Source organism: Typopeltis vanoorti, chromosome 5 (assembly GCF_054136105.1).
Source record: "Typopeltis vanoorti isolate ZY-2024b chromosome 5, IOZ_Tvanoo_1.0, whole genome shotgun sequence".
NCBI classification, from domain to species: Eukaryota; Metazoa; Arthropoda; class Arachnida; order Uropygi; family Thelyphonidae; genus Typopeltis; species Typopeltis vanoorti.
Genome location: NC_143553.1, coordinates 134,694,663 through 134,710,792, shown reverse-complemented (window position 1 = coordinate 134,710,792; position 16,130 = coordinate 134,694,663). Strand labels below are relative to the sequence as shown.

General features: G+C 32.1%; 1 protein-coding gene across 4 annotated transcripts in view; it reads left to right on the top strand.

The window, feature by feature from the left end:
• The window catches only part of LOC150106836 (uncharacterized), a 203,157-nt gene extending 187,745 nt beyond the window's left edge, over nucleotides 1-15,412 (top strand). For all 4 annotated transcript variants that reach the window (XM_090393346.1, XM_090393344.1, XM_090393343.1 and 1 more), the window contains one exon: nucleotides 11,375-15,412. In XM_090393346.1, the coding sequence (XP_090249472.1) occupies nucleotides 11,375-11,428 (54 nt within the window). In that variant the 3' untranslated portion in view covers nucleotides 11,429-15,412. The remainder of the gene's footprint in view (nucleotides 1-11,374) is intronic.
• The last annotated feature ends 718 nt before the right edge of the window (nucleotides 15,413-16,130 follow it).

Here is a 16,130-nt window from a genome sequence, read left to right as displayed (position 1 = left end):
CAAAACCTTGCTGAAGTAAGAACACCATTGGATGTCAAGATTGTTTACATGCCCCCAAACACAACATCGCTTTTGCAACTGATGGATCAGGGGATTATATCAACCTTCAAAGCCTATTACCTCCGTATAACATTTATGGAAATGGTAAGAGTTTTGGACACTTCAGGAAAAACTATTAAATTCTATTGGTGGTCATTCGATATTTTGAAGGGCATTAACAACATCACGGCAGCTTGGAACGAAGTGTCAGCAAAGTGTTTAAAAAAGGAGCATGGCAAAAACTTCTTCCAGCATTTATGCATGACTTCGAGGAATTAGAGCAAGAGGTGAATGTTATTGAAGATGTTACCAAGCTTGCGCAAGAGGTGGGATTGGACAATGTTACAGCTGAAGATGTGACAGAAGTCTTAGAGAGCCATGATAAACCGCTTTCCAATGAAGACTTAAAAGAATTAGCTGAACAATTAAGTCAACATCCAAAGGAGGAGAAAGAAAACAAAGAAGGTCCTCTGAGAGATATAAAACTGGCCGATTTACAGCGTATCCTTGCAAGCATAGAGACATTGACTGATGAACTCTGCGAAATGGACCACGATTGGGAACCGAGTGTGAACGTAAAAAGGAGTGTAATCACATCTATTCGACCTTACGCTGAACTCCTTAAAGAAAGAAAAAGAAAATCTAGGCAGTTAACATTGGATACTTTTTTCAAAAAAAAATGCAGGTGATCCAAAACCAGGAACTTCAACATAGAAATATGCTGAAGTTCCTGGTTTTTTTGAATATTCTTTTTGAAGTTTCATATTTTTTGTATATAATTTTGTTTTGTTTTCGTTATTAATAATTTTATTTTAACAAATATATATGTATGTATTATGAAAGCTTTAAATATAATAATGTTACACATACTTCATGTGCATATTTTTTGACTGCACAAAACATAACTTTGTACCTCCCATTATAATTGGGTTCGTTTTGCGCCAATTCAGTTTATGCCCGTTTTTTCAGGAACGGAAGTGATGCGTAAACCGAGGGCTGCCTGTACTTAGTCCTCAATCTACATACTATGTCATATTACACATGCCATGTTGTTTTACAGTTTAGCAATTCCTACTAGAAGTAGCAAGAGACAATATATATTAAATTTTAATAAATAAGGAGCTGTTTACTACAGGAGTTATTTATAAATAATAAAGAAATTCATATACCTAACATATTGCACAGAAGCACTGAATTGCAGTGCACTGTGTGTAGAAAACCAGTAGTTTTCAGCCAACCCTATGCAAAGTATTTCATACTTAATTGTTTTTAATTTTATTAACAAATTTATCTGAGTATATTTTTTTTCTTTCATAAGTCGAAACAATTAAGTAAAATAAGACATGAAGTTGTAACTTTTATTTAGCTCCCCCCCTTTCTCCCATAAAGTTTTGTGAAGACTTGAGGTTAATAGATTGCATTAGCAGGTTATTATGAATTTAGTGATGTTATGAAGAGAGAGAGAGAGAGAGAAAAACTAATCTATAAATTACTGCTAAAATAAATAGTAAAGGTTTTATTTTTGTTATTTTCAAATGTGTGTGCAGATTAAAAAAAAAAAAGAGAGAAGCCTTATAAACTCAAGGAACTATACAAGCTCTTCGAGAGCAGGTTTTTACAACCATCCATGCCCATGGTGGGATTCAGATCCACAATCTGATTGGAGAGTTGATATGCTATCCACTTGCTGAACAGCCAGCAGTATCTCATGTTTTATTCTTTGTCTCTTCTCAGTTAATTTCAAAATACTTTTATATAGAATCATTGTTTATTTTTACATCTTAATGGGCAGAATATCTCAAATCAGTGTTTTAATTAATGAAATGAAAGTATCTGTCATGGTACTGAAAAGAATGTTAAAACAGAAATAAAATGACTTGAAATTATTGTACAATCTGCGTGAAGCTACTGAAATCAGTGCTTGCTATGCTGTTTTATACATAGGGAGAGCCTCTCCCTATGTATAAAACTTAGTTGGTATCGCAGTGCCTTTTGGTTGGAAAACCTGGGTTCAAATCCCATTTAGGTGAAAAGAATCTTTATCAGGGATTTTCAATAAAAGCGAGTTAGCCAGTGTCAGAGAGCAAGAGAGGTGCAAGGGTTTTTCATCCCACAGGGCAAACTGGGTTTACATAATACACTAACCTCATAGCCTTATTTGCTTTGGCTATAAATCCAAAACAACCAACAGTCACATGAAGAGGAATGGGAAAATGGGGGAGTAAATACCAACAGAATTAGCACTGTCATCTTTTCATACTTGCTAAAACACCACTGTATTATGTGAAACATCAATTTCAGCACAGACATTGACAAAAGAGAGGTAGGGTTATTTACATGAGGGAGATCATTGACAGGAGTTATTGATGATGGAAAGGCATTGATTGGTCTAGTGAATCTCTAAGCATCCTGAGTATTGTACTTTAGCTACTGTAATTAGCAATTTTATTAAGCTATAAACTACCAGCACTAATTTCTGCCATTGTGAGAGGCAAAAAGTATATATTCAAAATCTGCAGTGAGTTAAGAAAAACAACTTTCAGATAATTATCTCATTATAAAAATGGATGGCTGTAAGTAAATTAGGTAATATTCTTAATATGATGAATCAAATAAATTACAAAACTGACAACATGCAGTGCTTATGTAGCTTATTTAAACAGCAGTTGCTTCCCTGATCGGATAATTAGTCTTTGATAGGATAACGATTGATAATGACTTTAGGTGAAATAATAATAAAATTTTTTCAGAAATGCGAATCTGGTATTTATACGAGTGAACTATAACCTGTATTTTAAATTTTTTTTTTTTTTTTTAGAATAGTCAGTTGGATGGATACTTTTTTAATTTATTTTGCGAGTTGATTTTGACAGGTAATTTGGGCCCAATAATTGTGCTTGCATTAACTACCCTACCATCCTTGATGTGTTTACATGTCGAGCAAAATGTGGATACAAATTGTGCATTGAAAGTAATATAGCATTGAAGTAGCATGGATATGAAACATAAAATAGTTGATATGTTTTATACATACAGATGTTTCATGTTAAGCCAATTACAATGTGAACTATTGCATATTGTGAAATTGCCTTTTGAAGTTGAGTTGAGTTGTAAATAATCTAGAAATTCAAATAAGATAATCACTTTAACGCAATAAAAAATGAGATAAGAAATTAAACAAAATTATTTATTATAACATCAAATTTGGCTAGCATTTTATATTTACATGAAGAAATTAAACCGAAAATTATTTATTATAATATCAAATTTCGCTAGCATTTTATATTTATATGTATGTCAGTTTTAATAGATATGATTCCATGATAGTGGTAGTAGGTTTTCTCAGCCGGGAAGGAAAGTAAATTATACTTGACAAGAAATTTTTGCTTTTATCCTTAATCAAGGCATGAGCAAATAAAAGTTTGCATGTGAAATATTTTTATGACTAGATTAGAGCATAAAAAAAAAGAAACTCACAAGTATCACAGTAAAGTCCAATTTCAGGAGCCAGAAAGGTTGGATAAATAGATTACTGTGTATATGTGTGTAAAATAGAAATTTTATTATTTGTAAAACTTTTTGTAAATAAATATTTTATTTAATTTTTTTTCTTCATTCCAAATAGAATCAGTATTTCTTAATTTTTCTTATTCTAGAATCTAGATTAAATCGCTAAGAAAAACATAGTCTGTTGATTTAAATGACCCATATTTTACTAAGTTGGGTATTTCTGCATGGGGAAATTATATTCTCTTTTTATTATACTGATATTGGAAAATTATAAATATATATATATATATATATATAAATAAATCAGTGAGCCTGTGTAGCTTAGTAGAAGTGGCATTTGCACTCTACGGCGCTCGTTCCTCTAGGAACAAGCACCATAGAGTTCTTCCTGTTCTAGAAAATGTTCTAGGAACATTTTCTAAGCCTTTTTTTTGACCGGTTCCTGAGTTAGTCAATCTTTGGTATGGGCAAGTGAGTTTTTTCTCCTGGAAACTCAAGAAAATCGGCCGTTGAACCCACACTATTTTCAGACATTGAAAATATTGTGTTAGGGTTAGAGACACTTGCTAGCCACCTTATTCACTGCATACTGATTAATTAGTGATAGCCTTGGGCCAGCTATCTCTGATTGGCTACCAGTGGAGATTGAACTTGCTACTCAGTCTCCAAAAAGTTAGATAGGGCTAAAATGGCCTCGTCTACTCCCTATATGGGAACAAAAAAGACAGTGGATTTTTTTTTTAATAAATCAAAGAATGAACAGAAAGAAGGCCATTATAGATGAATTTCAACTATGAATAGCATCTGTAAAAAATGCAGGCTGCAGAAACTGACATCTGTGTGCAAAAGGAATGGAACAAATTGAGACATGAGTCATTGATTAACCTAATTACTATCTTTATGTAACCAAATCAAGAATTTTTAAGAAACTCTTAGCAGAATCATCCCACATGTGAGAACAATATTTTTTGATTACAAAATTTTGTGGTTTGTATTGGATAGCATTGTCTGGAATAAAAGAGGAAAACTAGTTTAATGGATGCTGAAGGTATACATTGTATGTGATTTATTAGCAGACGTATACTGTATTTTTCCGTGTATAAGACGATACTTTTTTCTAAAATTTTTAGACCAAAAATTGGGGGTCGTCTTATACACGGGAGGGGGGGAGATAACCAGTTGAGAGACCCATGGTTGCCATGGCAAAACTGCCGGTACCTTGTCTTTGCGAACAGGCTTCTGCCAGTCACTAGCCTTTGTCAATTGACGTCATTAACTGCTGATTCTGAACATCTGCAACTTGTTGGCAGGGTAAGTTAATGCATTAACAATATTTTGAGCACTAGCCCATAAAAATGTCCAAAAATAAAAAACAATTGTCATATTCTTCAAAATTCAAGTTTAAAGTCATCAATTATGCAAAAGAACATGGAAATAAAGCTTCAGAGAGACGGTTTGGACCTCCTCCCACTGAGTGTATGATTAGACAGTGGAGAAAACAGGAAGAACAACTCAAAATGCCAAAAAAGAAGAGGGCCTCAAGAGGAAAACCAGCAAAATGCCCAAACTTGGAGCAGAAGCTTAAAACTTGGATTATGGAGATAATCCAAGTTTTAAGCTAATCTTTGTTAATCTAGTGCAAGAGTGGGATATGTGTCAACCAAGCTTATTCAAAATGAGGCAAAAAGGTTTGCTAGAGAAATAAACATTGTTGATTTCACAGGAAAGGCAAATAGTGCTTCAACTTCATGAGGAGAGAAGGGTTGGCCATAAGAATGCAAACCAAGTTTACCCAGAAAATGCCACCAGCTTATGAGGATAAAATCCAACAGTTATACTCCTATGTCATAAAACTTCAGAAAAAAATATGCTTTTGAACCAAGTCAGATTGCAAACATGAATGAGGTGCTTCTCAATTTTGATGGGCATTTCAACAGAACTGTTGATATGAAAGGGGCAAAACAGTGGCAATCAAAACAAGTGGTCATGAAAAGAAACACTATACTGCTGTCCTTTCATGCTGTGCAGAGTGCAAAAACTGGTTCTTAAGAGGAAAACGTATCCTAAAGAGAGGGCATGCCACCTGGCATTCTTGTAAAGTTCATGAGAATGGCTGGATGAATGAAGAGATCATGGCTATTTGGTTTGCAAAAATTTGGTTCAGAAGACCTGGAGGGCTCTCGAAGAGGCCAGCTCTGCTCGTGTTTGATCAGTTCCCAGCACATTTAACAGAAAAGACAAAAAAAGATTGCAGCAGATTTGTGAACACAGCTAGCAGTTATTCCTGGTGGACTTACAGGTCAATTACAGCCACTAGATATATGGTGATCAGCATTCATTTTAGAAATTATGAACTTTACAACCATGTTATAAATAACTATTTTAATTTCCCAACGTTTCGACCTTCATATTAAGGTCATCATCTGGAGTATACACAAATATACAAAGACAAGCTGAGTTACATTTCACACAGTTTGCTAAAGAGAATAATTTGATCAATGGCTATTCTACTGGCATGACCTTGAGTGAAAAAAAAAATACAACTAAAAATAAATTAATTAATTAGAAACTACATCAAAGCTATATTCTATTTAAGATAACATCAGAGAAACATTCTTTCATATAGATAGTTTTCTTACAGTAATAATATGTCCTAATTTTACATGACAATTGTTATATTAGATTTAAGATTCTGGATTATCTACAGTCCTGTTTATAGTTAACTCTTAGGGAGAAAGGTTTCCGTGGGTAGAATATGTGTCTTCCATATGCTTGGGATTTTTAGACCATCATTTATTGTTAAGATTAGGGTGGTTGGTAAGAATCTCACAGGCTTCCTTAAATTTACGTTCATACCATGTTTTGGTGTGATGTAAACAACTGGTGCTTTTCCAGTCAATTCTATCTAAAGTGTTCAGGGCATGATCAAAAAGGCCAGCTTCACCATAGTTATTATATTTAATGTGTCGTTTATGTTCATTTTGTCTGATAGGAATTGTGCATCCAGTTTCTCCTATATATGGTAGATTCAGGTGCAATAAATACGGTATACTCCAGGGTGGGCCAGCAGAGATAGTGGATCTTTGGATGAGTTTAGTAAGCTTTTTAATTTTGCAGGAGGTTTAAAGGTGGCTTTAAGGTTGTATTTCTGTAGTATTCTGTTTATTTTATCTGATGTCCCTTTAATTTATGGAATGGTTATAGTTTTATTGTAGTCTAGTTTATCTTTGTTGTTTAGTGAGGTCTTGTAGAGAATTTTGTTGATAGTGTTTTGGCTGTAAACATTTATTAGGAAAGTATTGCTGATAACTTTCAATTTGTCTTTAAGCACTTGTTCATTGGAGCAAATCCTCAAAGCCCTGTTTTTTTAGAGTATTAATGACACCTAGTTTATGTGTTGGGTGGTGGTAGGAGTTTATGTGTATGTATTGGCCAGTACGTGTTGTTTTCTGGTAAAGTGAATGAAAGACTGCCAGATAGAAGACATGTGACAAGTGTATCTAGAAACAGAAGTGTGTTCTGCTTTTCAATTTCAGTTGTGAACTGTATGCGTTTGTGTTGTTTGTTTAGGTGGCTGAGGAACGTGTGTAATGTCTAGCAGATATGGGCCAGATAGCGAAAACATCGTCAACGTATCTAAGCGAGACTTGGGTTTTAAAGGAGAGGAATCTAGAGCATGTTGCACAAACTATTCCATATAAAAGTTAGTAATGAAGGGGGATAATGGATAATAATAAAGAAGGCACAGCCATCGGCTCGCCATTATCCCCACCCCATTGCTAACTTTTATATGGAATATTTTGAGCAACATGCTCTAGATAGATTCCTCTCCTTTAAAACCCATAGTCTGGCTTAGATATGTTGAAGATGTTTTTGCTATCTGGTCCCATGGCTGCCAGACATTAGACATTTTGTTCCTCAGCCACCTAAACAAACAACACAAATGCATACAGTTCACAGTTGAGATTGAAAAGCAGAACACATTTCTGTTTCTAGGTACACTTGTCACACGTCTTCTTAATGTCAGTCTTTCCTTCACTGTTTACCGGAAACCGACACATACTGGCCAATACGTACACACAAACTCCTACACATCCAACACAAAAACTAGGTGTCATTAATACTCTAAAAAACGGGGCTTTGAAGATTTGCTCCAATGAACAAGTGCTGAAAGACGAATTTAAAGTTATCAGCAATACTCTCCTAAAAAATGGTTACAGCCAAAACACTATCAACAAAATTCTCTACAAGAGTGGGCCAGCGGAGGGAGTGGATCTTTGGATGAGTTTAGTAAGCTTTTTAATTTTGGAGGTTTGAAGGTGGTTTTAAGGTTGTATTTCTGTAGTATTCTGTTTATTTTATCTGATGTCCCTGTAATTTATGGAATGGTTATAGTTTTATTATAGTCTAGTTTAGCTTTGTTACTTCATTCATAATTAACATGCTCTACCATATCATAAGCAGGACTTATTTAAATTTTTTTTGTTGGTCTCTTGCTTATAAAATGTTATTCATGTAATTCCTTTTGAGTTTTGTTAGTTAATTTTATTTATGTAATTTTAGGCTATATCATAGACATGAAAAGTCTCTATATTAAAGTGTCATTTATTTTATTTGCTTTAATCCTTTAATAATAATATAAGAAACTCTGATATATGTAATTTTAATATATCCGGAAGATTCCTTATGATATCATTTGATTGGTTGTTGTGAGAAATCATGCAAATTTCTCCTAGCGCGTGTTGTTGGAGCGTGACCTACTATATACCAAAAGGAAAAGCAAGTTCGATGTGAGCTAACCGGTGAGAACCAGTTACTGGTGGGAAAAAGGAACAAGTGGACATGAAAATGAAAGCAAAAAAGGAGAAACGAATGGAGGAGTATAGAGAACGGTAGCTAGAGTTTGAAGGGGGATTTTGACGTGCCAAAAACAGAATAGAAAGGACCGGGAATCGCTTGGCATTTTAACTTACCTTTTTGGGAGTTGGATTTCTACCAAAACTTCCTAACGCCTAGCAGTGGAATAGTGCAGGACATAGGATAATATGAATAAGAAAAGGAAGAAATTGGTAGTTAATTTATACCAAGTGGAAGAAGGTTATATTCTCCCGAGTCTGTAAATCAATCGTTGAAATAGAAGATTCTTTTAAGTTTGTGTTACTACAAAGTAAAAGTCAGCAAAGACTTTAAAGATGTTGTTCGATCTCCTTATGATGTGATGAAGCTATATCCTGGTAAGATTACCTTACTATACTTAGTGTGAAGTAACGAACATTAATTCCGCCGAAAGTAATTTATTCCTAGTTGCTGTATTCAGCGAGTCAAGATTGAATGTGTGATGTGCTAAGACTTTTCCCTCTTCAAGGGACAAATGCTATATTATTGAATTAAGTGTACATTGACTGAATGAGAATATTGAGAAGCCTAATTGTTGTAATTTAGGAATCTCGAACTTACAAGAACTAATTTTTATTGACTGAGCTTAGAGAATTATAAATGAATGTCTGATGTTCATGAGTTGTATTCTTTCTGAATATCTTGAACTGATTTGATATTTAAAATGTTTTGAGATGTAACCTTGGTCAGAGTGAAGTTGTGATAGAAGTTCTTTATAACAAGAAGAATAAGATCTGTTAATATAGTTTTTAATTATAAATTTTAAGCTCAGCTGAGTAGTGTACTAGTATCTTAATGAGAGTTTTATATCCGTTTAATTGTAATGTCCCTGTTGGAACATTGTGTTATGATGTAATTATATGTGACACTGCGTTAAATGTTTTTTGTTTTTTTTTTATCTAAGATCAATCTAGAGTTTGCCTGATTTTTTTTCACTGAACCGCTCATTAAATATTTCAAACCAAAAGCGGGAGCTTTGCTTAATAGTGAGAACCTCGGCCTAAAATCAGCTTTATAATAACCTAGTACAGTTGATGGTTGATTTATCAAAGTTGCTCATGCAATTCAGAACATGGAGTGGCAGAGTATCATATAAATTTTCTTCATGTTTGGATGGTATATCAGCCTACAACTAATTAAATACTAACGAGAGAGAATTACAAGAGGGTAAAACTTGATTGAGCAGAAGCTATGATATAACAAAGACCTCACTAAACAACAAAGATAAACTAGACTATAATAAAACTATAACCACTCATAAATTAAAGGGACATCAGATAAAATAAACAGAATACTACAGAAATACAACCTTAAAGCCACCTTTAAACCTCCTGCAAAATTAAAAAACTTACTAAACTCATCCAAAGATCCACTCCCTCCGCTGGCCCACCCTGGAGTATACTGTATTTATTGCATCTGTAATCTACCATATATAGGGGAAAGAGGATGCACAATTCCTATCAGACAAAATGAACATAAACGACACATTAAATATAATAACTATGGTGAAGTTGGCCTTTCTGATCATGAGCTGAACACTACATAGAATTGACTGGAAAAGCACCAGTTGTTTACATCACACCAAAACATGGTATGAACATAAATTTAAGGAAGCCTGTGAGATTCTTACCAACCACCCTAATCTTAACAATAATGATGATCTAAAAATTCCAAGCATATGGAAGATACATATTCTACCCATGGACATTGGGTAGAATATGTGTCTTGAACCTTTCTCCCTAAAAGTTAACTATAAACAGGACTGTAGATAATCCAGAATCTTAAATCTAATATAACAATTGTCATGTAAAATTAGGACATATTATTACTGTAAGAAAAGTATCTATATGAAAGAATGTTTCTCTGATGTTATCTTAAATAGAATATAGCTTTGATGTAGTTTCTAATTAATTAATTTATTTTTATTTGTATTTTTTTTTTTCACTAGAGGTCATGCCAGTAGAATAACCATTGATCAAATTATTGTCTCTTTAGCAAACTGTGCGAAATGTAACTCAGCTTGTCTTTGTATATTTGTGTATACTCCAGATGATGACCTTAATATGAAGGTCGAAATATTGGAAAATTAAAATAGTTATTTATAAAACAGTTGTAAAGTCCATAATTATTTCTAAAATGAAAGCCACTAGATATATCTATCAATAAGCCCTTCAAAGCTCTGATGATGAAAGAAGAATGGAATGAATGGATGCAAAAAGCAAGTAATAACTTGACACTGACAAGGAAGAGTGAAAATACCAACCATTATTGAGGTATGCAAATAGGTCCTAAACTCATGGAATGGAGTCAAGCAAGAGGTGGTTTTGAAGTCCTTCGAGAAATGTGGAATCAGCAATGCCATGGATGGAACTGAGGATGATCTCATATAATATAGACAACAGTGACTCAGAAGACAGCAGTGATGCAGTAGAAGTTGAAGAAAATGATATGCTCAGAACTGAGAGTGATGCATAATTTCTTTAAAATATTACCTAATTACTAAATATACGTTGAATATTTAAAATAATATCAAATGTGTTTTGTTTTATGTTTAAAATATTGATTTCTTAATTTTGGGTTCGAAAAAGTAGTTCATCTTATACATGGAAAAATACGGTATATAAAATATTTATGCTAAGAAAGATAATAGATTAAAGATTATCCCTAGAAGGGAAATCTCATATTATCAAGAAGTATGGTTATTATCCAGGGTAAGATTGGAACAGGAAAAATAAGACCACACTGAATTTCTGGCACTGAGATGTCATTAAAGCTAGACTGTTCTGGTTTTGATAGGTCATGACAGAATAGAAAACATGAATTCATACGTAATTATAATTTTTCACTTATAGATTGTGAACTATACCCAGATAATTTTGCAATTATGGAAAAATTAATATTCATTTTTGTTTTTAATTTATTCTTCCAGTCTCTTCTACAGAAATCAGGTATTAAAGATGTTCTTCAAATCCAAGCACAGTAGAAATGTATTGCCATCATAATCATATGAAAGATATTCTCAGTTTACATTTGATCTTACAGTATTGTAATCTTTATATATATATATATTAATAACAATCCCAAAGGAATGTTTGAATTTCATTTATTTATTTATTTACTTTATCTATTTATTTTATAAATAAATGATTTCTACAATCCCCTTCTGATAAAAACATGTAAAAGTATAGCAATTCATGCTAGTTTATATATCATTGTATTTAATGATACTTATAATGTAATTTTTTCCTGTTCACTCATCACATACTTTTTTTTTAAATATAACTTTGTATAATGCCTTTTACCATACAGATGAACAAATTGCTTAATAAATTTGTCTTTGCAGTAATCCCTGTGAAACATAAACTGAATACTGATTTACACAAAATGCTGGTGATATTGTTAAAAATATGTAATAATGATATAATTTAACATTTGTGTTTAGACTATTGAGAGAACAGAAATTTTTGTGCATTTTATAGCATGAAAATGCAGTTTCCTCCTTTATGGGTTGATTTCAGATATGTTCCTTCAGCAACACGTGATCTATATTATATGCAAACAACATTAATTATTGTCTTTACTTCATAATACCTCTCAAATATTGCAGTATTTTATTATCAGCTGTTGTAATTTTAAATAGATTATACATATATTCACTACATTTGCTATTAATAAAATAACATATACAATTTCACATGCATATTGCAATCAGGTATAATTTTGGGATGTAAAATATCTCCAATAATACAATACCATATCCACATTAATTTTATTGTCAGGATTGTGAAAGATAAAAGCTGTGCATTTATATCATTTTGTTTTATTAATTTTTGTTTTGCAACTCTTGGCATTGTCATTTAGCCTGGAAATAGCTCAAAATTCAAATTTTGTCTCTAAACTTCATTGATTTTTTTGAGCAGTACTTCAAACTTTGAAAGCCCTAATAAAATATTATGACTTTAATTTTACCATGATCAACACATAACGTTTGGATTGCATTGTGTTCTATATAGACAAGCTGATGTTAATAAAAAAAAGGGGGAGGGGGCTTAATGGCTTGTTAATAGCACAGCAGGTAAAAAAAAAATGGAATATATAGTAATTCATCTACATTCATTTCATCTATTTTATCTACAGTAATTGAGGCAATTTTCAAGGATAAAAATATGATAAACAAAATAAACTGAATAAGAACACAGAATTTCAAGCAATTATTCAAATATTTTGACCCTGCCCTCTGCATTATAATCAAAGATAGCCAGTTTTTTGTTTTATATTAATGGAGAATGACAGTCTCCCAGATATTTGGAAATTTTTTGCATCTATATTTGTTTAGATTAGGAGTGTTGTGTAGAGCATTAGATTTCTAGAATAACTTGTCACTTTTGAAGCAGAGTCTTTTTAGGATGACAATTTTTCTCCATCTAACTGCATATATAGTGTTGAGCACATGGTTTGCTAATCCACTTTGTCCATAATCATTCACTTGTTCAAAGTAGATTAGCAGACCATGTACTCAACACCCTATATACAAGGAAGTTGAGAAACACTGCTACATACTATACTTCAAAAGCAACAGGTTATTCTGGGCATCTGTTTATGTTTTCCAGAACACGCCTAATCTAGACAAATGTAAAAATACTTCCAAAGTATGTGGAAGACAATTATTCTCCACTTAAATCAACCAAAAACTACCCACCTTGGACCATGCCCAAAGGGCTAAGTCAAAATATTTGAATATTGCTTGAAATTCTGTGTTCTTATTCAATTTACTTTGTATAACTTATGTTCTACTTGACAAGGAATTGTATTCTTATTTTAATTCTATATCCAAGTGTAAGCATAAGCGTGAAGTAACTTGACGACTAGTCTATTTGTTTGTAAATACTATTGACTTCACAGTTGCCTTAGTATCCCATCATCCAAAAACATTATGGAAAGTGTCACTATCTAGACTAGTTTCGACCTTTATTGAGGTCTCATCAGTAGGAGCTAGACAAAGAAGATACCAAGCTTAAATTCATGCAGAAGTCATATATTAAATACTCTAGATGAGAGGTAGTGTATGATAAATATATGATTTCTGCATGAATTGAACCTTTGTATCTTCTTTGTCTGGCTCCCACTGATGAGACCTCAATAAAGGTTAAAACCAGTCTTGTTAGTATTTCATAATTCTTTTATCGTTATGGGATGCTAAGGCAATCGTGAAGTCATTAGCTTCTGTATACAAGTAGACTAGTCAAGAAGTTACTTCACACTTATGCTTATGCTTGAGCATAGGATTAAAACAAGAATATCATTTTTTTTTCAAGTATAACATCCATTGTAACCAAGTGGAAAAACTTTTCACTTTTATCTTATCTTTATCCTTTAAAATGCCTCAATTCCTGTAGACAGAATATTAGATTAAAATATTCAATATTTTTACCTTCTGTGTTGTGTTAATAAAAGGCTTAATGACTTATGTTTTTACAAAAATATAAGATCCCTTCAAAACAGGAAGTTGCTCATCCTGTGTATGAGCAACAAATTAAAGCTGTTCACAAAATATTTTAAATTTACAAACAGATTTTGTTTAGTATGGAAACTACTTCATTAGTTTGTAAAGTAATAATCATTAGTTTTAACATATCAAAGCGGTTTCTAATTCATGATTTGTAGTTATGTAATTTTTATGTGCTTAGAAATTGTTATAAACTTCAATGACTTATATCTCGTAAAATAATGAAAATTTTACTGAGTTTGGGACTGATTCTGTACTGACACCACATTAGATTATAAATATTTTCTGTTATGCATTGTTGAGCCAAATAAATAATCAATAGACTGTACTGCAAATATGTGAGCTTTTTTTTTTCTTAGTAAAACTGATTTTTTTACAGTTTCGTAAACTTGTAAATCTCTGAAAATTGACCATGTATAACAGTCTTTTATCTTGAAACTATTTTCATTGTCACATTATTGAAATATTGTGTTGATGTGTATTTCAAATTTTGGTACTTGATTAACATGATATTTATCACTGAGCAATTAAATGTTTTATTATTATTGTTGGATTCAAATGTGTGAAATCTGCGAAACAATTACCTTTATGGTTAATGGTTACTATTCTTACTTCACAGGAATAGTACAATTGTAGATTGCTATTGTGGATTTATTTTAAAATAGCATTATACCTATGGGAGTTTTGTCAGGATGTTTCAGTAGTTGTAATGGTTTTGGCTATAGCAGAGTCAACTGTGTGTAAAAGAGGATGGCTGTGATAACAAATACTAAAGAATAATTAAATGTAATCCAAAAAAAATACTAAAATAAATTTAAAAAGAAAGATGAGCATGTTGGCACTTCTTCTCTGAACAAATCAACGTGCTGTCACTGTAAAAGTTTTAAAAAGAAGTGTTATATATATATATATATAAAATTACAGATGACGTAACTTGTTTTCTATTATGCCTGAAAAAAAGGGACAAAAATTCTTGAGTATGGATAACGATTTGTGTCTTCAGGTAAAGAAGCAGTTTGTTTAGAAAATTTTCATCATTAAATTTAATATAATTCATTTTAAGAAATTTATCTATTTGATTCACAATTGAATGTATAAATTAATTGCTACTTGTAAAGTAGCAAACTCATGTGCATAGTGCTAGAAGTGTCATTAGCATCTCTAACTGTATATACAGTATATATCATTTTACAGATGCTCCCATATATTTTATGTATATTCATAAAGTAGTTGTGTTTTATCTATTATGAAATTGAAATTATTTATATACTGTATGTGGATATATTATATTTTTTTATTACATCAGTTTTTCTATAAAGTTGGTATGTAGTACATGTAATATACAAAATCTGTGTATGAGTATTTATTCACATGATGAATGAGATTATCAAAGCATAAAATGTAAAATGATTTTTTTATTATGTTGACCCTTTCAATAAAAATATTGTTATTAGAAGTCTATGACTGATATCTAGTATTTAATTAATGGCTTTACATGCTCATCCTGATTCACTCACTCCACAATATTGACTAAGTCTTAGTTTGGGACTTAGTCAATATTGAACATGGAAGGCATCCTTTCAAACAAACATCACAATCTGTTTATCAAATACCAGAAACTTTTTAAAATATTGATGGTGTTAAAAATCAGATATTCTTTGTCTTAGTATGGATCTACACTGAGTGCCAGTTTATTAGGTGATAAACTCATCATTCATAGAATCTACTGCTTTGTCAAGCAGCTAGGCATATATTGGGGAATTGTGTGTGTGGCCTGTAAGAAATGTAGAGAACTGAGTAAGACTTGTGTCCTTGTCCAGTCCTCAATTTTTCAAGGCATGCATATTCTGTTTTGGTAGTTATGCATATAAACTGTCAAAATTTAATATTAGCCAAAGAAAGATTTTTTTTATGTTTATGGCATAGCCAACAATGATTCTGGTGTTTGGCCTCTAGATTAAGTTTCTGAATTATGTAAAATAAATAAAATAAAAATTACTTTCAAGGTGTGTTATATAGATTTACAACCTTTAAGGGTGGGAGTGACATAATATATATATATTGGGCTGGCAAATAAGTTTGTTCGATTTATGCATTAGTACAAGTTTACACCGTTTCGCCTGTCGCTATTGTTGTGCTACCACACAATGCTATTGCGCAGTTGAAAGGCGACATTTCA